Below are 26,000 nucleotides of genomic sequence, written 5' to 3'. Positions count from 1 at the left end.
GTTTTCTCTAGAGAAATAGTAGACATTATAGCCTTTATTGTTCTCCAGTACAATAACCTGTCTATGATCCAGTGTTACATTTTGTTATTCTGTTTTTCAGTCTCATTAATCTGGAACATTTGCATAGCCCTTCTTTGTCTTTCTTTCTTTCTTTTTTTTATTTTACATTTTTTTTAAAGTGTGGTAAAATAAATACACATAAAATTCACATCTTAACTATTTTCAAGTATGTAGTTCAATGATAGTAAAAGGATTCACATTGTTGTGTGACCGACCATCACCATCATCCATCTCCCTAACTTTTTTACCTTTTAAAACTGAAATGCTATTCCCATTGAACAATAGCTCCCCATTCTTGTCTCTCCTCTGACACCTGGCCACTACCACTCTACTTTTTGGCTCTGTGATTTTGACTGCTCTAGGAAGCTCATGTAGGTGGAATCATACGGTGTTCGTCTCTTTGCATTTGGCTTATTTCACTTAGCATAATGTCTTCAAGGTCCATCCATGTTGTTGCATATGTCAGAACTTTCTGCCTTGTTAACAATATACTATTGTATGTCTATGCCACATTTTGCTTTTGCATTCCTCCATCTGTGGACACTTGGCTTGTGTCTATGCTTTAGCTATTGTGAATAATACTGCTATGAACATGAGTGTGTCTCTTCAAGATCCTACTTTCAATTCCCTTGGATGTATACCTAGAAGTACAACTGTTAGATAATATTGGTAATTCTATTTTTAATTTTTAGGAAACCTCCATAGTGTCTTCCACTGTAGCTGTACCATTTTACATCTGCACAAACAGTATACAATGGTTCACTTTCTCCACATCCTCACAACCACTTATTTTCTTCTTTTTTTGATAGTAACCATCCTAATAGGTCTGAGGGAGTAGCTTATTGTAACTTCTTTTTTCTTATCCTTTATGACATTTAAATTTTTGAAATATTCAATTTCCTTTTCTATCCATCTCATTGTTTTAAGTTAAATGTTCCTCATTTTGGGTTTGTCTGATATTTCCTTATGATTAGGGTTAGGTTTTATATTCCTGGCTAAACTATAACCCACATGATGTTTAGGGTTTGATTTTTTATATGATGAGGCAGAATGAAAAGATTTTAAGCATGGACACATCCTCCTCAGTTCTGTGTTTTAGAAAGGTGACTCCTGTGGTGAAATAGAAGATAGAGAAGAATCATTGAGAACAATTAGAGGGCTACTGCAAGGGTCCCAACAAGAGAGAAAGTAAAGTAGACCTAGAGAAGTCATAACAGGAATCTGGTGCCAACATTGGTTAGTATGAACTATATTGTTTTCTGGAAAATCCGTGACTGAGGAAGGTCTGTAGTTTCTGCTAATCTATATGGAATTGGAGCTAAGTAAAGGATTCCAAACTCATGGGACTCTTTCTTCTCCTAGGTACTCTGTGAAGGAGAAAACACTTCCCTTTAATGTTATCTAGTCTCTAACTTTTAATCAGAATTAACAAAGATATGATGTCAGTTATCTACCTGTGACTTCAATGCCATCAGAGCCTTTGTTTTTTGCTCCTTCCGCATCCGGTGAAGACCCTTTTTCATGTCTTGTCTTCTGAGTTCTTCTTGGGTATCTGACATGACTCATTTATGCTTTTCTATAGCAAGTCTGTGAGAACATTTTTTAAGTTACACATTTGCTCAAATCAGCCTTTGTTTTCTAAGCCTTTATTTCTAGCTGTGGATAGGAAAGGTATTATTCCCACTAAAGAGAAATTGAGTGCATCAATAAGAAGTAAGGGAAGTTTTTTGGAGGGAATCATGTTGTGTGTGTATGTCTAAACAGGACAAGACTTTGCTACTGTAACTGGGTTGGTCAGAGAAAAGGTGATCCTAATTTGGAGAGAAAGGCAAAAGACAGGCTCATTTGCCTTCTTCTCTATTCTTAGCATAGGTCTGATTTCTGCTTTACCCAGACTTCTTTCTCCAACCCTCATTTGTTCCTCATCCTAAAACACCTAAGAGGTATACTGCTTGGTTTTTTTTCCTAAGTATTCATTTAATTATAACTTTAAAACATAGCCATCTATTTTTGATGTTGTGGAACAATAAATTACAGCCTATATTATCTCTATGTTTTCTAATAATATTTTGAATTACAAAGCAAGTTGCTGGAGCATTTCCTCAGGGTTAATAAAGGCATTATGCTCTTCAGAGCATTGCCCTATAGCTTAGCATCTCTTGATGAGAGAGAATCCAAAGGAAAATTTTTCCTCACGAGGCTGGCAAGGAAGAGTGCTTAAACCCAGGATCACATTCTCCAAGTCTGGAACTTTACCAACTGATCCCTTCAACAAGTTATGTCAACTGTTCCTTACATTGCCACTATATTTTTTGTATCCTGAAGAGACAGAGGGAAAGAGCTGAAGAGGAACAGAATAAACAAACAAACAAACAAAAAACACAAAACACAAAACAAAAAACCCTGCAGCTTCACAGGGTGTTGAGCTATTTCTTTCTTAAGTGCCAAAAGATTTAAATCAGACAAAGGTCTTCCCAGAATACAAATGAACATTTCAAACTCCAGCACCTTGATTAGAAGTAGGTGCTATAACTAGGAATTTGGTGAGGTTTGCTCGCAAGAAAAGCAAAGCCACTGGAAGGAGAAATCCTGATGTTTGGAGGACAAAGGAGGTCTGGTTTCCCTTTTCTGATGGCCCAAAAAGGCCAGAGCCATTGCCATCTGTCTTTTTGCTTACCTGAAAACAACACTGCTACTGAGGATGTCAGAAAAGAACTGAGGGAATAATAAAAAAAGATTTTTTTTTTTTTTTTTGTTACATTCAGGACAAAGATACTTTCCTTCAGCATAAATTAAGCTAAAATGTTCATAATTTTTGAAGAATACCATTCAGATCATCTTACCCCTGAAACCACTGAATGTTCACTGACGGTTCTTCCTGTAGGGCAAGATGAGGCAACACAGCAGGTCTGGCCTCTCCTGTTTTTGAATCCCAGCTCTGTCTTTCAATACATGAATGGACTGTGTTGAGTTTCTTCTTAATACTTACTGCAATTTGGCTCTCCTTGAGACAAAGAGAATAGCATGAGGAAAACCTAACATACTTCCCTTGCTTTCTCCTGATGTGGTTTCTCTAGCTGAAATGTCAGAGAAGAGCAAAGCAATTTCAGGTCACTACTTGCTTTCTCTGTAAACAAGTAGGTGGGCAAGGATGCTTAAATTTCAGCAGCATGTCTGGCTGTCTGTGGTGATTTTGCTGGGTCAGTGCATATTCTTAACATAAAATTTAACAAGCAATTGAGTTGTTTATGTTGTTTTTTGGAAATGTCTTTCATGCCATACCAAATGGAGAGAAAAGAGAAGAAGACCACAAAAGCTATTGAATTGCAGCTCACTCAACAAATATAAAAAGAAATTGCACAAAGGAGAGGAAGCAGGTGTATTGTGAAGCTGGACTTTTTCATGAGCATAAGGAAAATTCAGGCTTTAAGCCAAATGTTTTTCAGATGAGAGTTCCACAGAAACTTTGGCTATATATATATTTTTTTTCAATACAAGTGTTTTTATTTATAAAAATAATGCATGCACATTGTTGAAAAAGATAGAAAGCAAAAAACAGTATTTTTTAAAAGTCATCAGCTACCCCATATTGTTTGTTAAATTTTGTTATATTTTTCTCATACATTTTCTTGATATCTTGCATGAATGGTTAATAGTATTTAATTTATAATTATACTTTTTCCCTCTACTCCATTAAAGTGTTTCTGTTGTTGAAAACTTTTTCCACTTATAATTTGAGAATCACATTTGCTCCTTGATAGATTCACATAGACACACCAATAAAACCTCATCTCTATTTTGTTGTTAAAGACAAAGGAGCCTACAGAAATGAAGGCAGAAAGGGGGTTCAATATATTATCTACTAATTTATAATATGTATTACTTCCAAGTGTAAGAAAAAGTTGTCTGAAATGTTATAAAATCAGGTACCAGTTACCATGTAGTTCAAATTTGTTATAAACTAACATCGATTAAAAATCCGTGATTATGCTTTTCTTTTCAGTCAGTCCTCCAAAAGAGAGAAGAGGTTGACTCCCAGTTAAAGGGATTTTGTTAAAAGGTGTCTTTTAAGGTCAATTTTATGATTCGAATTTAATTGTACTGACTGGGGGTGAGGCATCAGTGAATGTAAATAACTTTCTAGGTAATTTTAATGTGCAACCAGGACTGAGAAACAATAGTTAGAATTTGAAGAACAGGTTGTAGTTGAGGCAGAAAAGTACAGAAACTAAAATCTGAGAAATTTAAATTTAAAGGAATCTAGATATCTCACATTAATAGGAAACTGAAGTGCAGTAATGTTAAGGATTTTTCCTAAGGTCGTCATGTTATGGCAAAGTCTGGATGAGAATCTTATCTTTTGATTCCCATTGCTACCAGATGTGTAGTCTCTTGTATGTCATGCCCAACAGATATTTGTGTTTGTTGTTATTATTGTTTATTTTTCATTTAATGGAAGATAATACCTTGCAACTTCAGATTGTAGGCTACGGTTTATTTTTTTATTGAAATCTTTTTTCCTCCTTAATCTCTTAAATAAGATGCATTAGTTCCATTTTTCCCTAAGTCTACATTTTCTATATTTATTTTTTTTAAATTTCAGAATATGTAATTTATCACAAGGAGTTCACCTGCAAAATGAGTCCCTTGCCCAATGCTTTATTTATTGAAAAGGAAATCCATTTTATAATGAGACAAAGAACCCACAGTGCAGGCATGAGAAATATTTTTGTTCTGCTTTTCCTTTTCTTCCCCAGTGTTTCTTTCTCCTTCATGCTTCTACAGACTTTGGCATAGCGTTTGAATGCAAAATGAAACAGTCCTTTAAACATTTTTATAGCAGTTGTGCAGGGGTTGTGAATTTGTCTTTTAGATAAGTCTCTTAAACATAGATTGATTTAATGATATTACAAGATTTGTAATGGATTGAACTTATGGAAATGCTAATGATCTTTATTTTTCTATCACAGGTTTACTCAATGTCTATTCTATGTAAATTATAAATTGCTTATAGGGTGGCATCATAGTAAAAATAGAAGGTATTAACCATTTTGCCATTATGCTTAACTTAGACCTTGTTCATATCATTTTTATTATTTCTGACACATTTATAAAATCAATTAAATACTGATGTGCACCACTATCCTTTGACACCACCGTAATACATACACACAAAAAGATAATCCTATCGACTCAAGGCCCTATGTGACTTAGTTTTTCTAGTAGTGATGATTGTTTGTACTAAGCCATTTTTCTGTGTTGAGGTTTTTGGTTTCCTTTTGGTTAGCTGTGCATATTTTCAAGATCACTAACTAGGATGAAAATGGAGATGCCAAAAGGAAATGTTTTTTCATCTGTTTGTTTGTTTAAGCTTTATTTATTTTAAGAGAAAGAATGTGCAAGCTGGGGGCAGGAGGAAAGGGAGAGAGGGAAGCAGACTCCAGGGTCCCCCCACCCCCGCAGCCCCAGCAGGGAGTCTGAGGTGGGGCTAGATCTCCCCATCAAGAGATCAGGACCTGAGCCAAAATCAGAAGTTGGATGCTCAACTGACTCAGCCACCAGGCACCCCCAGAAAGGAAATGTTTTCAATAATAAGCCTTCTGACCCACCTGGTAATTGAACCCTGACTTTGGTCTCATTATTGAAATCCATCAGAACTAGCGAATGGGAAAAAAATAAAAAGAATAAATCATGTGTAGTTTGGAACATCGGGAGCAGTGAAATATTAAAAAAAAAAAAAAAAAAAACAACCAAGGTGGATGGAGGGGAAGATTTTCAAGGTTTTCCATATATTTAAAGACCTCTGTTTAAAAGTTAGAATAATTCCAGGGGCACCTGGGAGGTTCAGTTGGTTGAGCATCTGCCTTTGGCTCAAGTCATGATCCCAGCAGCCTGGGATCGAGTCTTGTATAAGGTTCCCTGCTCAGGGGGAGTCTGCTTCTCCCTCTGCCTGCCTCTCTCCCTCTCTCTGTCAAATGGATAAATAAAATTGTAAATAATAATAATAATAATAATAACAACAACAACAACAATAATAATAATAATTCCAGTAAGGGGAGCATGGGAGAGATTTTCACTTAAGAAAGTTAAAGTATAGGGGCACCTGGGTGGCTCAGTGGGTTAAAGCCTCTGCCTTTGGCTCAGGTCATGATCCCGGGGTCCGGGGATCGAGCCCCGCATCGGGCTCTCTGCTCAGCAGGGAGCTTGCTTTCTTTCCTCTCTCTCTGCCTCCCTGTGATTTCTGTCTGTCAAAATAAATAAAATCTTAAAAAAAAAAAAAGAAAATTAAAGTATATAGATATGACACTAGCTTTATCAAATAAAACAATATGTATATGAGTATTTGTTACTGCATGTGAAAGAGTACTGTTACTATAAATACACTGTTAAGAGTTCATGTTTCTACTATTCTTGGCCTTTAAAAAAAAACTCATTGAAATGTGTAGACTTAGCAAGGGACAGGAATCTAGAGGCCCTATAGCATAGCTGAGAGAAAATTCACTCATACATCTCTATTTCCCCCTTGGCTCTTTTGGTTGCAAAGTGCTAGCCATCTTTGTGTTCTGATGACTGTCAGCTTTGATGGGCACTTTAGAAAAGTCACCTAGTGGTTTGAAATGAGGGCATGGAGACCAAAACAAGCACTGACTCTAATCAGCTCATTTTTAGGCCAGTTTCTTCAGATATCAAAAGAAGGGCTCACCTAGTTCCTACTATCTTTTCTAGTCCAGAAATACAAATTCTAAATTTAAGATTGGGAGCTGAAAAATAATTTCTAGAAGTTAATAAATGTATATTTGTTGAGATGTTACTATTACTCATTTCACCATGTTAGTGACTTAAATTTCTTAAATTAAAAACAGAAAAACACAGGTCATCCAAGGAAAGCAGATATTTTTCAGTTTTCTCTCTTAGTAAAAGAGGAAGTGAGAATTGTTTTGCAAACAGTACACAATCTGCTGGCATGTCAGGTAATTATATGGATAAAGACTGAAATAATCATTGTTGAGCTGGATTACATGTTTTGGACATTACTGAATGCAGCTTTATAAACAAAATTCTGTTACTGTCATCAGGTTAACATATGAAAATAGTTTTTTTAAGTAGAAAATGACCTAGGATGACTTGTTCACAATAGGTTTTTATCTTCACATTCTGTTGGCCATAGTTTGCATTATTGAACTATAATCATAATAACACTTTGCCAATTTTTAAATCAAATATGGCATCTTTCATGGTTATAACTTTCATGGTTATAACATAGATATAATAAATATCTTTTCCAGCATATATTCATAAGAAATATAAAAAATAATACTTATTTTTCATTTTATAACTACACTGTGGCTATGTAATCCATGAAAGTGGTGAATATATATGTCTATGAATTTCTATTATATTTTTTAGAGTAAGTTTATAAACAAAAACTATTTTGATGAAAATCTTTCAAGTACTATACCTGTAATAAAATCACAGAATGTTGGAACTCATATGCCACTGAAGTAATCTAATTGAACTTCCTCACTACCTGTTTAACTTTACAGATGTCTCTTGATTATCTTTAAAATAAAGTCCAAATTCTTTGGCATTAGATTAAGATCCTCAGTGACCTTCTATTACCTCATATCCTTGTCGCACTGCAGAATGCAAACATTTTAGCCAATTAACAACAAACTCTAAATTTAGAGTATCCAGTTAAGGACCAAGGAGTTCTTCATCTCTCTGTCTTTGAGGATGCTTTTCCCTTTGTTTGAAATGTGCTAAAGCCTTTTCCTCCTCACTACAATTCTATCTTTCAAGGTTAGGTTCCAAAAGTACTTCTCCTGGGATGTTCCCTGAAACTTCAGGGATTAGTGTCCTATGCATGCCTCCATTATATCATTTAATTTATTTTAACTAAAATTGATTTCTTCATAAATGCATAAATAAACAGGCGCATACTTATATAACATATGTACATTTACATGTAAATTTAATGTTACATATACACACATATGTGGGTATGTATCCATTCTTCTCTCTAGACTGTATGCTTAAGCAAATTATGTTTCTCCTCTTTCTCTCTCCATACACAAACATACACACACACATGTATTTATACACATTTGTGTATTTATACCTTTATGTATCTTCTCTTGTTTGGTTCCCAAAGTCAAAGAATGTATTTTATTCTTCTTTGTCCATGTATAAGCAATAACCTGTAGCTTAATAAACATTTGTTTAACTGTTATAGATGAGGGAAGAAAGGATGAGAGAGTATTTGAGACATTTACCCATGGCCACACAGGTGGCTGTGATAGTTTAGTCAGAACATCTTAAGCTTTTGCCTTCTTGACCACTGATCTTATAATCAATTATTAGTAGTAGTTATTTTGACTATTTCATCTCCAAATGATCCTCTAAAGATTCTCGAAAACATCTTGGATATTTTTGAGTAATAAAAAGACCACCTTTTTCATTTTGCATGGAGTTTTTGATCATGTATGATTCTGATAAATATTCAACGATATTAAGCTCAAATAAACAGGTTTTAAGTATGTAAACTCTTCATAAGTACTGGATACAAAGTTTAATAACATACACTAATGTAATAAATAATAAAACAATAATAAACATTAGCATTTTGGAGCAGCTGCTATGTGCAAGCTACCATTTTGAGGGTTTTGGTTATTGTGTTATTTCATTTAATAATACTAAATAATAATATATAACAATTACAAATACAGGTATGTTGTTTATTTATTAAAATATTTTATTTATTTATTTGACAGAGATCACAAGTAGGTAGAGAGGCAGGCAGAGAGAGAGGAGGAAGCAGACCCCCTGCCGAGCAGAGAGCCTGATGTGGGGCTTGATCCCAGGACCCTGGGATCATGACCTGAGCCGAAAGCAGAGGCTTAACCCACTGAGCCACAAGTGCCCCTACAAATATAGGTATTTTAAAAAACAGATGTTATTTATAAGAGTAGTAACAATACATACTAATACTCTGTGTGCATTGTACCAAGATTCCAATAATATACATAAGAAAAAGTGTCAGAGAGCTAAAATCTCTGTTTGAAGTTACCATAGTAAGCAGCAGAGACAGAATTCAAACCCAGGTCCAAATTTTCTACTTATTCTAGTGCACCATGCTGCCTGTATTGAGACATCGGTGAGAATTACTGTAACCCCTCGTGTTTGGTTATTCTATCAAATCACAATGAAATAACTTAATAATTATAGAGCATGATATGGTTCCTTGATGAAAACTTTTCCCAAAAGGCAAATAATAATCTAAAGTGAAGTAAAAGTTGAACTGTCTACTTTTCCTAAAAATACTTTATAAATGTAAAAAATTTGTTAAATTATGAATATATAAGTTATGAATACATATATAAATATATATTTATTTATATACAGCATTTATATATATATATAAGTATAAGTGATATACTTACACAAGTATAAGTGAGTCAAGTCACTTATACTTGACTCAGTATAAGTACTGAGTCACTTATAAAATGTTGGTAATAAATTTAAAGGAAAGAAACAGGTTTTCTTTCTCTCTCTTTTTTTTTTCCAATTTGAATCCACCTTCAGTTGATTCATAATCAATTAATTACCATCAAGTGACCTGAGGGCAACAGGAAATTGGGTCCAAATTGAAAAGCAAAAGGAGGCAATTTGTTTTAAGTCTGAAAGTCTAATGTTCAATCGAAATTTAATCAGAAGTGACCCATTGTTTGAAAAGTATAACATCAATGTCTTTTTAATTTCACTGTCTTTAAATGAGGACTGGGGAAAATTGAGATAACTGATTATTCGCAAATGAAAATTAAGGAAAGATACTATCAGAAATCAAAAGCATATTTTCTTTATATTTTAATTCATAAAGGAAATAATCTGTTCTGTGTTGGGGGTAAGATGATTTTTTGAAGTCAAACTTAGTGTAGTCTTTAGAGACCTCTACCAAGAGACAAATGTAGCATACATGTTTTATCCATTAGGGCTACAATAGCTCTTTTCTTTAATACCTACTTATTCAATTAAATGGGATTTTTGCTTTAGTGAATTGCAGAATTAATTTTGTGTCTTTATTGGTTTCCAAATGAATAAATGGAATGAATGAATAAAATTAATGCATTTAGCTAAAGGAAAACAAACTATAGACATTCCAGAAATAATTTTTGGTCCTGAAATTAAATTTACCTGTGCTCCCTGGGATACATAGGGAAATAAAAAATTTTGTTTAGCCTTTAGTAAGTAATAACAGGAATAGTAAAATGTAATTTGCCAAGGGATATCTAATTGCATTAATGTGAAGTCAATCATATGTTGTTAAATGGGGTGGGATAGAAGGGGAATGGGGAGGAGGGTTGGGATAGATTCAAACAAGCAGTTATCTTCTGAGAATTATGCTCTTCTGATTTCTCCACAATTTTACCTACACTGGGCTTAGTATTTGAGAAAAAAAAATTTAAAATAATAAAAAGAGTAATATAGCGAATGGTAAAATTTCAGATAGGCTAATATTCTGGGTTTAATTTCCCTGGGTGTTTTCATCCAGATTATGGAACATGAGGTCATGACTATATAGGTAATCTCTTCCTATTTCTAGCTAAAGGACTTTGAAGGACTGGAACATCTCTCCCAGGATTTGAATAATGTATTTGTTTCTTCTTAACCTGATGTTTAGATTCTTTTGCCCTTAACTCTAAGACCTTTAAATCCCTCATTTCTTTCACAGTTGATTAAATATAGCCCTCAGAAAAGCACTGACTGTTCAACAGAAAGCTTTTCAGAAGGCTAACAGGCTCTGACCTCCAAGAAATGGTGTTGTTAAATTGACTTGAGACCTTACCAGAGAGACCAGGTTTTACTAAAGACCAAATTAAAGTTTGGATTTCTCATTATTGAGAAAACGTCTTTCCCTCCAAGATCTGAGAATAACAGGTTTTTTTTTTGTTTCTTTGTTTTTGTTTTTTTGCTTTTTTCACCTTGTAACTTATTTTTATCAGTCCTGCTGCATTCATTCTCAGTGATACATAGAATATTAATTGTGTTGCGATGCCACTGGGTGTGTGAAACTCTACCCCTGTGTGTGGCCAGGATGCACTGGTAGAGCTGAACCAGCTCTAACTGAAATGTGATAGAAGAGTTGGTAAGCAGCTGCTGCCCCGAGACCCTGTGAATGCCTTTCCCTTGTCCACTGTGGCTCCTCATGGAACCTCCTCCAGGACTCCAGCTGATTGGCTGTGAAATAATCAATCACCTATTAGTGCATCTGGTATTTAAGGGAACATCAATTTCCCAAAGAAAGGAGGTGAGTTGAAGAGAAAAAAAAAACCTCAGCTAAACAGACAATGACTTGAGTTTGTGGTACAACCTCCTTAGCTGCACGCTTATTTAACTTCATAGGAAAATGGAGAAAATGTTTCTAGTGCCGAACTCAGTCAGTATAAGGATCCATAATATTGTGGGGGGTTTTAGTTTCTTATATTCTGTTTTAAAATCTGAAATAGGAGAGAATAGTGTGTGGATTTAAAATTACTGAAGAAGAGATGAATTCCCAGGCCAAGAGAAGTTCAGGGCAAGCAAAAATTTTAAATCACAAATCACAACATTAGGCACAGTTGTAGATTTTATTCATATATGAAAGATATATGAGGTGAACAGGGATTTGATATTTTTTCACCTGCAAAGACCCTGAAGAATGCATGTTAATACTATAATATATTGTAATTTATGTGATAGACAGTATATTTTATAATGAATGCGCTAATTGTGCAGATACTGCCTGGGTTCATTTTCCAGTGTTACTGCTCGGGTACGATACTTAAACTCGATGTGCCTTAGTTTCTTCATCTATAAAGCAGAGTAATCATAGTATCTACCAATTTATGTGGATTTTATGAGGATTAATTGAGCATTTTTCGCAGTGTGCCTTATTCACAGTATATATTATTAACTATTACAATATTTGTAATGCATATTATAGAACATGAGAATTGACATAATCTCTACTTTAGGGTATAACTATCTGTAGGTATTTTCTTTACTTTGGGGAAAATCTACATATAAATATGGGCCTTTGGCTTAAAGTGATTCTCAAAGGGAGTATAAAATCCTCATGTCCCTCCCCAATATTTTACCCACCTAGAGTGGTCATGCCAGAATCTACAAAATAGCCAAGACATTTAATATTTATTTTAAAATGGTACTTGGCTTGAAAATATTTAGGAACAATGGTTTAAATGGCAACACATTTCGTCATCAGATTTTATTTCCATGTTAGGAGTGTTATGACCCTTTGCTAAGTAGTGCTTAGCATATCTATCTATCTATATAGATAGATATACATATATATGTATATCTATATATATATAAAATCCATTAAACTTCCTACCAATCAGAAAATGTATATTATTTTCACATTTTGCTGTGTAGATATTACTTGTGTGGAAGTGTTTCAGCTAAGTAGTTTATTTTTTTGTTTGTTTTATATTCATGAAGATGCCTTCTGACCTTTTTAGGCTGTATATTATTGAAACAGTAGAATTGTATAGTTTGAACAGGGATATAACTGTAAGGCATGTGTAAGGTTCAATTGACCAAAGTTGAAATTTCTGTTCTCACACAAGGTACACAACCACGAAAAATTTGAATAAATGCACTGAAAATATTTTTATCTCTAAATCTGACATGATGAAAAAAACCTAAAGGATTTAATCAGTACTTCTTAGATTTTAAATTTTTTTTGAGGGCAAATGAAATGAATCATCAAATGTGAATACTGAGACTGATGTAGAGTGCCAACTCTAAATTTGCCAGTTAAGTACATCAAGACAAAACAAAAACCAAAAACTGTCATCTACTTTCAATTTATTTCCTAAAAGGAAAAATGTTTTAATATCAGAAAATAGTTGAAAGAACATAGTTTTTTAAAAAAATATAGCTCTTTAATTAGCATGTAGTTAATTTTCTGCAACATTATGATCTGTCTCATTTTGTTTTGGAATTAGACTATAACACCATTGTATGAACTGGCATTTAATGACTGCTGGATTAAATGAGAATGAATGAGTCATATGTTTGGGCTAAAATCCTGCCAATGAATAAATGTGTTTCCTTAGCAAATTTCTTCATCCTTCATCCTAAACCTCAGTTTCTTCACTTGCAAATTGGGGACAACAATACCTTTCTGATGGAGTTGCTACTTGGATTAACTGTTTCAGGAATTATTCTCAGAATTTTATTAGATGAATTCATTTACTCCTTATGACTTTATGAGTAGATTTTGTTATATTCATTTTGCAGGTGAGAAAGTGAGGCACAGAGAAGTTAGGTAACTTACCGTATGTTAAATATTTGATAAATATTTTCAAACATCCAATAGCATTTATTAGTTTTATGTATTTGTTCTATATTTATTATACTATAGAAGAATTCTTTTTCATTTACTTGCCATAGACAAATGTTAAATATTGTATAATATATAAATAGCACATATTTCTATATAATATAAACATATTTATATATTTTATTATAAATAAATAAATACGGATATTTTAAAATCTATTACTGTATTTGTTTAATGCATGTACAGTTATTATATTTATGTCAATAAGAACATTGTTACTACTGTTACTATTAACATTAAAGCACATGTTTTGTCAGATGTTAATCTTTTGTTCATAAGGGCAGCCCAGCTATGGAGTATCACAAATACTATTCATTCGTTTTACTATATAGAATAATTAATGTCCAGTAAGAGAGCTTAACAGTTTGGCATTATCTATTTACTTTATCTTAATTATTTACCATCAAATTATTAGCTAAGGAATTTATTAGGAAATGTATTAATTTGTGAAACAACTCTGCTAAGAGTAATTTTTATTGTTTTTTTTTCTTGTTGTTGCCACAACTTAACTTTCCCTGCCCCCTGATCTGTCTAGAATGTGTGCTGTAAAACAGAACAAAACAAAACCATAGACTATTTAATGATGCATGGTGTGTATAAGATCAGCACACATTCAATGATTAAGAGATGAAAGAAGGCAAGATATATAAAGGAGATTAACTGGATGAAAGTCTAAAATGTGAAGATTGGATCCTATGAAAGTATATTGTTGGTATATAAGAACTTCAAGATAAAAAACGCATCATAAATGCATTGAAATGTTATGCATTTTGTTGCTTTTATTTTCACTTCTTTTAAAAAAATTTTTATTTATTTAATATTTTTTCAGTGTTCCAAAATTCATTTTTTATGCATCATACCCAGTGCATTTTTAAGACTTGTATTGCAATAATTACCCCCCTCTTTAAAGTACTTTACAGGGAAAGAGAAAATGTTTTAAAAATGTGCGTGCACACACACACACAGTTTTTAGGATGGCTTTCCAGAAACTGTTCTGCAACTTTTTGACAATCATTTAGCCATTTGAATTTTCCATGTTTTACTCTGTGTATCTGGTTTAAATTAAGATTTCTAATGGTTCATTTAGGTCTAAAATTAGGATGCTATAGCAATATGAATAGAACTATTAAAGTACCTTGAATATTTTCAGTATTTTCAATAAAGCCAATGTTATGGACTTTCCTAGAACTTGAAAAAATAATTGAAATGAAAAAAATGCTGGAATTCAGAAAATAATGTCCTAATATTGTTCCACATTTGACCGTTGGTTTTGTTACACTTCTGTTTAAAGTCTGCATTTTCTCAGGTCTGCTTTACTTTGAATAGTAATGAGGAGCTTATGTTTCAAAAATTATTGCTGTAATTACCTTTTTCCTCAGCCCAGCACATTATGAATGTCAGTGCCATTCAAAGCCTGCAAGTGTTTTAATTTCATATATTAAATTTAAGTATTGATGTGTATATTCTCTTATGCAGAAAAGAGACTATTGCAGTGAAAGAAGTACACATGAGACTTCTTAGATTCAATTCAATTTAGTCTAAACAGGGAGTCTTTGATTATATCCTTTAACTGTATATAGTGTTTATGCTGCTTATGTAGAGTAGAGTAAGTCTTGGAGGGAACCGGAACAAGAGGTGGCGGAAATCATCCTTTTCCACTTAAATTAAAAAAAACTGAAATCTGGGGTGCCTGGCTGGCTCATTGGATTAAGGCCTCTGCCTTTGGCTCAGGTCATGATCCCAGAGTCCTGGAATCTAGCCCCGCATAGGGCTCTCTGCTCAACAGGGAGCCTGCTTTGCTTCCTTCCTCTCTCTGCCTGCCTCTCTACCTACTTGTGATCTGTCAAATAAATAAATAAAATCTTAAAAAACAAACAAACAAACAAACAAAAAAACAACCCCTGAAATCTTTGGCTAAGGGGAATTTTGGCAATAAGGAATAGGCATTGCATAGGAATGGAAGTGTGGGCTGTGGAATCAGAAAAATCTGGGTTTGAATCCAGGCTCCACTTACTTAACGATGTGACCTTGAGCTAATGTGTGGAACTCATTGGTTCTTAAATTCTCCATCTGTAAAGATAGGGTCATAATAGTTCCCACTTTAAAAGTATGTATGTAGATTAAATATTATTGTATTCATCCAAGTCATGTTCATTAAGTACCAACTACACAGAAAAGGCATGTACAGAATGCCTTTTGTCTAGATCAATACTTGTTAAACCTACATGAACTAAATATTTTAAATGATTATATCTCAAAAAAATGCAAAGGGTGTATTTTGGTATGGCAGTAACTTAAAGTTTAGTCAACTCAATCTAGTATAGAAATGAATTAATATAACCTTTAAATGTTTTCTTTACCTATGTATATGCACAAACTTCTTTATATAAGTTATTTATATCTTCCAACTTACTTATATCCTACCCTTATTTCAAAACCTTTCTCTCCAATGGCTTCTCTAGTTACAGTTCAGTTTTCTGGGTAGCTTTCCTGAGCTTTAATTCTTTCCCTGTAATCCTATAATCTATTTATTTCCCTAAGATTTCCCTGCTTTTTTAAAAAAAAAAAAATACCTTGTTATCTTCTAGATACTTTCTCTCACATTAAAAAAATAAGTCCACATTGATCCTCTCTAAAACACAATAAATGAACTTTTCTTTGATTCTTTAACTCTCTTTAGGTAATGATAAGTGTTTTTTAACTTTTCAACCTAATGTGAATTTCTAGAGAGAATAAGGTAGTTCATAATGTTGCACTTCTCACTTTTACTCCTCAGCTGATTGCATTGTCTCCTGTGCTCACTAATCCATAGAAACCCCTCTGACAAAAGATACCAGGAGCCTTTGAAATGCTACTTCCAATGGATAATTTTCATCTTATTGTATTTCTTTACTTCCTTTGAAGCATTGATTATTCTTTGCCATTCTCTACCTTTCTTTCTCCCGTAAAGTCAAACTCGGATGCTACTTTTCACTTTCTCTGATTATTCTATCTATAATGTTTTCATGGATTTTATTTTTATTTTTCCTTAAGTATAGGTGCCATTCAGAGTTTTTGCTATTTCTCAGAGATCTTGGCTATATTCCCTGTACTTCTAAGACTATATATGGGCTATATTCACCGTACTTCTAAGACTACATATGGTGTTCTTTACATTTATTATGTGCATGCTTCTCAAATTATTATTTTTTAAATGTTTTATTTATTTATTTGACAGACAGAGATCACAAGTAGGCAGAGAGTCAGGCGGGGGTCTAGGGAAAGCAGACTCCCTGCTGAGCAGAAAACCTGAAGCTGGGCTCGATCCCAGAACCCTGAGATCATAACCTCAGCCAAAAGCAGAGACTTAATCCACTGAGCTACCTGGGCACCCCTCAAATTATTTTTATTCCAGTTTAGAATTTGGTCATGAGCCAAACAGATCTTCAATAATATAGTGGCTCCTCTTCTGGGATAAGTTTATATGGATAACTTACAAACACCTTCAAAAATTTAAAATCTAGTTTCTTTTGTCCTAAATCATGTGTTTCTATATTTTCTAAGGTAATGAAATATGTATCCACTTATTTTATCAAATCTAGAAATACTTGCAATCTTGACTCCTTTTTAAGACTTCCACAACCAGTTAATTACCAAGCACTTCATCGTAAACATTTTATCTTCAACATCCGTTAAACTGATCCCCTCCTCCCTAGTTCTACTGCAACTGTCCTGGTTTAGTCTCTTCCAGTTTCTCACTGTGGTACTGCAACAGCCTTCTGGGTAAACTCCCTGCTTCCCATCATATCTTTTTAAAAGTTATCCCCCACATAGATGTCAATGTGTGCCCTCCTCAACACACACTTGAGAATATCCCTTGCTCTATTCAGAACACTCTAAGGACTTCTTGTCTCCCACAGAAATGGTTTTTAAACCTTAACAGTTGTAGATTTTAAACGAGAAATTTCACAAGGATAATACACAATCACCTATTTATAGTAATTTAAATTTCAAAACTCTAACTTTTGCTTGCATAAAAAAAGCAATTCCTGACAAATGTGAAAGAAATCAGACACCACCCACTTTTAATGTAGTCCTTTCCTCCTTCCTGAGCACATTTTTGTCCTTTTGTCCTTTGATTAATTTTGACATGAACTCTTTGTGAAGAACCAGCATGTTTACATGTTTTTAACCTTATGGATTGATGATACTAAGATTGAGAAATTAACAACTTACTCAAAGGTGTCTGGCATTTTTTACTATTTTTTTAAAGATTTTATTTATTTATTTGACAGACAGAGATCACCAAGTAGGCAGAGAGAGAGGAGGAAACAGGCTCCCTGCTTGAGCAGAGAACCCAATGTGAGGCCCGATCCCAGTACCCTGGGATCATGACCTGAGCTGAAGGCAGAGACTTTAACCCACTGAGCCACCCAGGTGCCCCCGTTTTTACTATTTTAATACAAAAGGGCTCCCATGTCTTAAAAGGCTCCTAGTATAGTAAAATAAATAAATAAATGTAAGAAAACCACAGTGTAATAAATGATGAGGAAAAGTAAGTATAAAGTGATATGGAAACACTGACAAGAGCACAATGAACTCTGATGTGTTGGTGAAGATCAAGGAAAGCAACTATAGGAACTAAACTATAGGAAGAAACCTGATAACCAGATGGAGGAAGAACATTTCAGGCAGATGAGGAAATGGCCCAACTATAGGAACAGACATAGTAAAGGTAAGGTTGCGTCCAGTTTGGTGAATGGGCTGCTACACTATTAACAAAAGTTATTTGGAAATAGTGTGAAATAGTTATGAGAAAGAAAGAAATCTGGAGATAAAGATTTAGAAATTACCATTTTGAAGATGGTAGTTGAAGTCAGAAAAGTAGATAAAACCACTTAGCCTGTGGAAAAGAGAAGACTGAGAGTAGACCACCTAAAAATGATAGTAAGATTAAAAAAAAAAGAAAACCCAGTTCGGGAAGAGAATAATATACATGCAGAGAACCAGCTGGGTCAAATCAGTGACTTTAGACAAAAGAATTGAAAGAAAGAAGGTGTCCTAAATATGGTGAAATCTTACAGAAAGGACAAGTAAAGCAGTGACTGGAGACAAATGGAATTTTACACCATATTCTAGATAGAATTTTCTTATCAATATCTTTTCTTCTGTAATATCTTTATAAGGGTCTTCAGTTGGCAGGCATAGAGTATTAAGTTTTTCACATATCTTGATTTACTCCTTTATTTTAAACTATCAATAATTGTTCTAAACAAAAGTCCTTTCTAAGTGGTTAATGGTGCTTAACTTCTCTCTTCATCTACAGATGGGAGCCATTATTAAACAGCCATCACTCAGAATTAATGTAATAGTAGTAGAAAACTTTCACAAAGCATATATCCTTCTTTTAATTTTCTCCTTATTTTTATATCAGGATATATAAATGCCAGTCTATGAATGATAATGTTTTATGTGATATACACACATATATGTAAAGAGTGGGAGTAACTTAATGTTTTCAAAGACAGTGATATTTGATGTATTGTGTGTTCAATTCCCATTAGATTAAGCTCCATGAGATTAAGGATCGTGTCTTGCACTTAGTGTAGTAAATAGCATATAGAAGGGTCACATGAGTGTTTTTTAAAATAAATAAATAAGGCCGTAGAAGCAAAGATAATAAATAAATGAGGCAGTAGAAACAAAGAATGGCAAGAGATACATGAAGGAATAAGAGAAAGAAATGGATTACACAGGAGAAAAGGCTCATATGGATAATTTAAATTAACATGTACTGCTACTAAATAATTGAAAGTTCAATAAAAACCTCATTAATTATAACTCCCTGTTTATCTTCCACGGTATCGTTCAATTTGAGGCAGGCTGATATTTTACCTTTGCACTATTTATGAAGTTTTGTTTTGCTGAGTAAACTAATAAAATAAAATTATGTCAAGAAGTTCTTTTAAAACCACTGGTGAAACAAACTTCTTTAGGACTTCAGGCTTAAATTATTAAATGAAAATGAATGCCACAAATTATTCTTGCCATTCTTTTATTAAGTTGATTAAAAGGTATTTCTCTTTAGAAAAACAAACATATCTAAATACAAACTATACCCTGTCTTTCATAGGAACCTAGAGCAGTCTTTGGATTTCCTTTAATTCAGCATCCTACTGAAATTACCACCACCTTACCACCACCCTTACCAACATTGTTATGATATTTATTACCATTAGCCTTATCATCAATGCCATTAATATAGTATGTCCTGTGTGTCAGGCATTGGACAGTTCACAATATCTCTGTGAAGTAGATGCTATTGAAGTTTTTCAGATGTGGTAACTCATCCTTTGGAGATTAAGATGTTTAAGATGACATAATTATTAAGTGGGAAAACCAAAATTTTAATGTATTTTTATGTTGACTGCCCAAAATGTCTCCAAAAATCCTTACTGATAAAAAAAAAATTAAGTTTATGAGACCTATTGTCGTGAGGAAGAATAACATCCTGGCTGAGTGTATTGGTTTTCTAGGGCTGCCATAATAAAGCACCACAGATTGGGGATGCAGACATCTATCGTTCAGTGTAGTATTAGAGGTGGTTCCTTCTGAGAAGTGTGACCAAAAAATCTGTCCCAAGCCTCTTACCTACCTAGCTTCCGGTGATTTTCTGGCAAGCTTTGATGTTCCTTTTGCTTGTAGACTCATCACTCCACAATCTCTGTCCTTGTGTTCACATGGTTTTCTCCCTGTGCTGCACATCTATCTCCAAATTTTCTCTTTTTAAAGGACACCAGTCATACTGTATTAGGGCCCCACTCACTCCAGTATAACCTCATTCTAGATTAGGTAGCTACATCTGCAATGACCTATTTCCAAATAAGATCAGATTCTGAGATAGTGAAGGTTAGAACTTGAATATATGAATTATTCAACCCATAACACTGAGTCTTAGTAGACTCTCTCTAAATGGGGAAATTAGGGAAAGCTATTTATAATATTTTAGCCTGGTTGTGTGGTTTTATGGTAAAGCTTAAAAAGTGGAGTAATGGTTGGAACTGGGCAGAGTTTCTGACAGAGATTAGTTTTAGGTTGGAGGGCAAAATGAGGAGAGGAACATAAAACATGTGTTTATAAATCAGCTGCTGGTATTTGGTTTTATCATCCAAAAGTGGGTATATTCTGAAGCAAACAGATAAATTACTTTTGTTTGATCACAGTTTTGTTAAAAGTGTGTGTTATCAGAGTGTGCCTGATAACAGCATTGTTTAATTTCTAGGAAATTGCTAATATGCTGGGTTTAGTCCTGCCCTGATATGTTGGTATGACTTCAGAGTCAATTAACTCCATTATTCTTTCATTCTCATGATTGATAATCCTAAAGTAGTCTGTGCTGTATTGCTCTAATAAATAGCTTTATTAGATAGTTATTTAAATATTTAATTTATTAAATAATAGAATTCAATTTAAATTGGTTGCCCTGTTGTAGTCATTGCTGGTTAGATTTGCTTGACCCCTTCTTCCCTATGATAGCCTTCATAAAGATTATCTATCATTCAGTAGTCTACCTATAAACATACATCCTGTCGCGATTCTTCTATTTTCTAGACAAATCCTAGTTACTTCAGGTTTTCAAGTAAAAGCTATATTTATATGGTTAAGTAATAATCATCTCATTGGATGTTAAGAATGTTGATAGCTACAAGATCATTATTTTGGATAGAGTTTTAGTCCTTTTGGACTACTGTATCAAAGTATCACAAACTGAGTGCCATAATAAGCAACGGAATGTAATTTCTCACAGTTCTGGAGGTAGGAAATCCAAGATCAGGGTGCCAACATGACTGAGTGAGGACCGTTTTCCAGGTTGCAAACTTTTTGTTGTATCCTCACCTAAAGGAAGGTGCTAGGGAGTTCTGTGAAGTCTGTTCTATAAGGGCACTAATCCCAATTACATGAATGAAACCCTCATGACCTGATCATTTCCTAAATGCCCCATCTCCTAACACGATTTCCTTGGAGATTAGGATTCCAATATAGGAATTTTAGATGAACATGCATATTTAGACCATAGTAGATGCTAACATTGTCAGCATCCTGTGTCTTATTATACTCTGAAATTTGTTTACACATGGAAATACAAAATGACTAGTTAAATTTTTTTCTGATTAAAAAAAATATGTTCGACTGATTTCAAGCATCATAATACCAAGTTTCTGATAGAGTCAGCATGCTCTCATTTTATTGGAAGTATGTGGAACCATGAGACCAATCTACCCAGAATATCTTACTATCACTTTGAAGTGAATTTTGCAATATTTAAAATGTCCTATACACTTTTGCCTAGGCTTTTTAAGATGGTAATCGTGTTTGTCAAAAACATTCTATCCTACCAGCCTTAGAACATAAAATTCAATATATAAATCAAAGAAAGGGTTTCACATATAGGTTTTGTCTTCAAGATATCTTGCTTTACATATAAGCCTGCATTTGAGAAAAGAGAGGGCTGCAAAGAATTATCTCCTCTAAATTAAAAAAAAAAAAATCTTTTTTTTTAAAGATTTTATTTATTTATTTAACAGATAGAGATCACAATTAGGCAGAGAGGCAGGCAGAGAGAGAGGAGGAAGCAGGCTTCCCGCTGAGCAGAGAGCCTGATGCGGGGCTTGATCCCAGGACCCTGGGAATATGACCTGAGCTGAAGGCAGAGCTTTAACCCACTGAGCCACCCAGGTGCCCCCCCAAAAATAATCTTTTGTAAATAAAAATAAGAGTTATAGAATTCTACTCATTTTTTATATAAGTGGTCTGCAATTGGTTAATTAGATCAGTAGAATGAAGGCCAACAATCAACAGAAAACTTAACGCAATTTAGAGCCCTTTTGAATCTTTAAGGAAAATCCAATAAGCACTTGAAAAAAAAAATCAATGAAGAGTTTTAAATGTCTCTTTTCTGATTTTTCTGCAGGGTCCAAGTTTTCTCTCTGAGGCCCTTTTCCCTAAACGTGCAAGAAAAATTGAAGAAATGGATCCTTTTTTCAACCTTCATGAAGCCATTACCAAGGTAGGAGATAACTGCATTCATGGGCAGAGTTGGGGAAGTTTGGGAGGGTTTTGGTGGTAGGTGGAGAAAAAGAAAATAACCAATCAAGAGAAATTTTATGTTTCCATTTATAATATATGCTTGAAAGGATTTTAAGTACTTCCCATTACTTTGCTAAGGAGTAAGGATGATACACTACTCAATCAAGATCATACAGAGCAATAGCATGATTTGTATTCAAAATCAATCCTTAATAAAACAAATAGATTTTTTTTTCTTTTTTCTTCATCTGAAAGTAGAGTTGTAGTGTACTCTCAAGTACACCCTTTGATTAAGGTCAGTATCGTTGAATTTCTTTATCTTCAATGTTTTGTTTCAGTATTTAAGATATTTGGTTATTTATGGTGGTACTTTTTAGTTGCAATTAAAGAAAAATGGCTACTTAAAAAAAAAGACTGAATTTATAATAGATGTTTTTATACTATGATGGTCATTCCTATATTTTTACTCAAAACTCTTAGGTATATGTTTATAATATGGAGAAAATTAAATTGTACAGTATGGAGTAAATAAATTTAATGTTCTGACATCATAGGACATCATATGAATTTTTACATTTACCAACAGTTTGTCTAACCTGTCATAACCTCCCTTTTGGGAATAGAGTTTATAGAGAATATTGGCATTTCAGCACATTTAAAATAATCCATATTTATATATGCTTAGTTGAAAGAACTGAATCATTCTTAAATCTTCTTAGTGAGATTTTACAAGGCTATTTTTCTCCTTCAGAAACAGGAAATGTGATATAATTAACTGAACTCAATAAGTGGCACTGGAATGAACTCAGAATACAAACTAGGATTTTAGATCTACCCTAGCTTTTTAATAAAACTGTGAATTTATTTTTTCTGAACATTTGAAATAAGAGGAGTTTGTACCACATTTTACTTAAAATTCTCCTAAGCTCGAAATATCTGAATCCTAATTACATTTATACCTCTTTGCTTTGCAATTAATTTTACTTCCTTATTTTAGATTTTAATGTTCCCATTCTTTAATATCCCTTTGTATTTGAATATAACAACATATACATTTCCCTCAAATAATAGTTCCTTAGTATTCAAAATATTAATTATGTTCTTAATACTTGTAAAGATGATAGAGTGATAGATAAAAATACATATCTATATGTATCTATATACCTATTTAAATGAATATATGCTTCTGCATCCATTTAGATGAGAGTGTGTTTGTGTGCATGTGTGTGCTCATTCAAATATTCTGGATACTCAAAATCTAGGTTTAACTTACTTATTTTTAAGTGAAGCATTAGAGGATTTTAGGGCAATGGAATAGTAACATTTTTTTTTCCCCATTTCTTTCTGCTTTCCTCTGGATCAGGGAATTCATTGATTTTTGTGGAATGAATAATTTGAGACCCTACTGGTATCAGGTGTATAATGAGAGGTGTAAACACATACTGATTCTTGCTGCGTGATGTTTTGGCACTCCACAACTCCTAAGAGCATGTCGGGAAGCAGGGATGGGGCAAGAAGGGAGTAGAGGAACATGGGACATAGCCTAGACATAAAAATGAGTTCTGTACTTAGTGTGAAACACAGAAAGTCAGAGACTGTTTGAGAAAATGCACAAATTTGTGCGCAGATATTACCACAGGTTCTATATTTATTTTAAAATTTATTTCCTAGGTAAGCAGATAATTAACCCATTAAATGGATATTAGAAAAAATTCTATGAAGAAATAAAGCATGCCAAAGTGCAGAAGTAAGTGACTTCTGACACTTTTTATGAGCAAATATATTTATCTAATGTTGATACTGTTTCCCCAGTCATCATGTTTACCTAAGGTAACACCTCGTGTTGGAGACATAGGCCAAGAGAAGAAATTGTGCTTCAGTAGTTCAATCTTAGTTTTCCAGTAGGAGAAACGGGGGAATCACAAAAAGAAGTACTTAATAAATACTTTATTTTAAGGTCAAATTTTTTTTTAATCAACAACAAAATAAAAAATATAAATATGGTGAGATTGACTAGGCAATGACTAGGAAATATGGAGCATACATTTTATTACCTTGGCTACCAACTTGTTCTTTTATTTAGTAAAACTCTATTTTATTGTCTATACCAAAAAGGAGTACACTAGTAATGACTTTCCTCGTGAAGATTCTATGAGGTTGAAAGATCATGTATATATTTTCCCTGGAAATGCAGTATGGATTTAATTGAGTATAATTATTAACACATTAAAAAATAAGAGTGCTGATGTCTTCAAATAGACTCTTACCTGCACCTTCTGTATTTAGTTTTCACTTTAAAGTAAAAAAGAATGTTAGATAGGAAAGCATATGAGTAAACTAATTAATTAAACACTGAGAATACGCTGGTAGGTTAGTGTGTACAAATGGAATACATAATTTAATTTGTAAAAGATTGAACCCTTTAAAATATTTTGTTTTAGTAAGAATAGTAGTGGAATTATCATAGTATACCACGCATTTAGTACACTCATATTTCATGTAGCAGTGAGATATTATAGAAATAATAATGGACTTTGAATGAAAAGACCCAGTTAGGTATAAATTCTGTCACTGTGAATTCTGAAAATTTGATGTGAAGTAAGAAACGTGTTGGAAAATGATAAAACACAATTACTGATATTATACCACTTATAAAACATTTTTAAAAATCTGTATTAAATGAAATATTGAAGATTCTAGTCCTTATTTCTCCAAACAAAAGTTTGAATTCAATACACAGCATTATAACACAATCACATATTTATTTTATCTAATTAAATAAATATAAGAAGCATATACATCTAATACAAATGATCGTGTAATGTAATCTATTATCCTTTACAAGTGAGTAACTTTGTGTTCTGGACCTCTGTTATAGATCACAAATACAATTTATGTAAAATTAAATTACAGCTTCCAAGCATTAAAAGTTAATAATCTATCAATAGTGTTTTTTCCCCAAATTAAAAAAAATGAAAACAAACAAACTGCACATAGATGGGATAGGAGCTATGAGTCCTGGTATGTAGCTCTCCAATGCTGTCCTGCAGTTCTTTAAAAATATATATTTTTATAAAGTATGAATTTATCCTGGCATTTGTCTTTTTGATATAAAGCATGGAACCTAAGAAAGTAATGAATGAGACTCAATATTGATGCTAAAAGGTATAATTCATCATTGCTTCATGACAGTCCGATGATACAGTATAAAGTCACCAAAGGGCATCACATACTGCATTGCTGTTGAAGATGTTTTCTTATCTTCTATAATTACCTTTAAAAACAGCATTTGATTTTTTAAGTATCATAGAAACCAAACTGATTTCTCCAAAGACTACACATGAATGAAATACCAATATAAATCTTAGCTGCTTAATCCTTTAATAAGTGAATAAAAATCGCCATGGATTTGTTTTGAAATAGGCTTATTTCTCCTTTGTAGCTAGGAATTGTCTAGTTAGGTTTCTGAATT

At 33.3% G+C, this 26,000-nt stretch overlaps 1 protein-coding gene across 2 annotated transcripts in view; it reads left to right on the top strand.

Annotated features, from left to right (window-relative positions):
* Positions 1-26,000, top strand: part of NAALADL2 (N-acetylated alpha-linked acidic dipeptidase like 2) — a 1,087,900-nt gene that overhangs the window by 898,876 nt on the left and 163,024 nt on the right. For both annotated transcript variants that reach the window (XM_059391522.1, XM_059391521.1), the window contains one exon: positions 22,413-22,508. In XM_059391522.1, the coding sequence (XP_059247505.1) occupies positions 22,413-22,508 (96 nt within the window). The remainder of the gene's footprint in view (positions 1-22,412; positions 22,509-26,000) is intronic.

The sequence above is a fragment of the Mustela nigripes genome, chromosome 2 (assembly GCF_022355385.1).
Source record: "Mustela nigripes isolate SB6536 chromosome 2, MUSNIG.SB6536, whole genome shotgun sequence".
Lineage (NCBI taxonomy): Eukaryota > Metazoa > Chordata > Mammalia > Carnivora > Mustelidae > Mustela > Mustela nigripes.
This window is presented reverse-complemented; position numbering and strand designations above follow the sequence as displayed.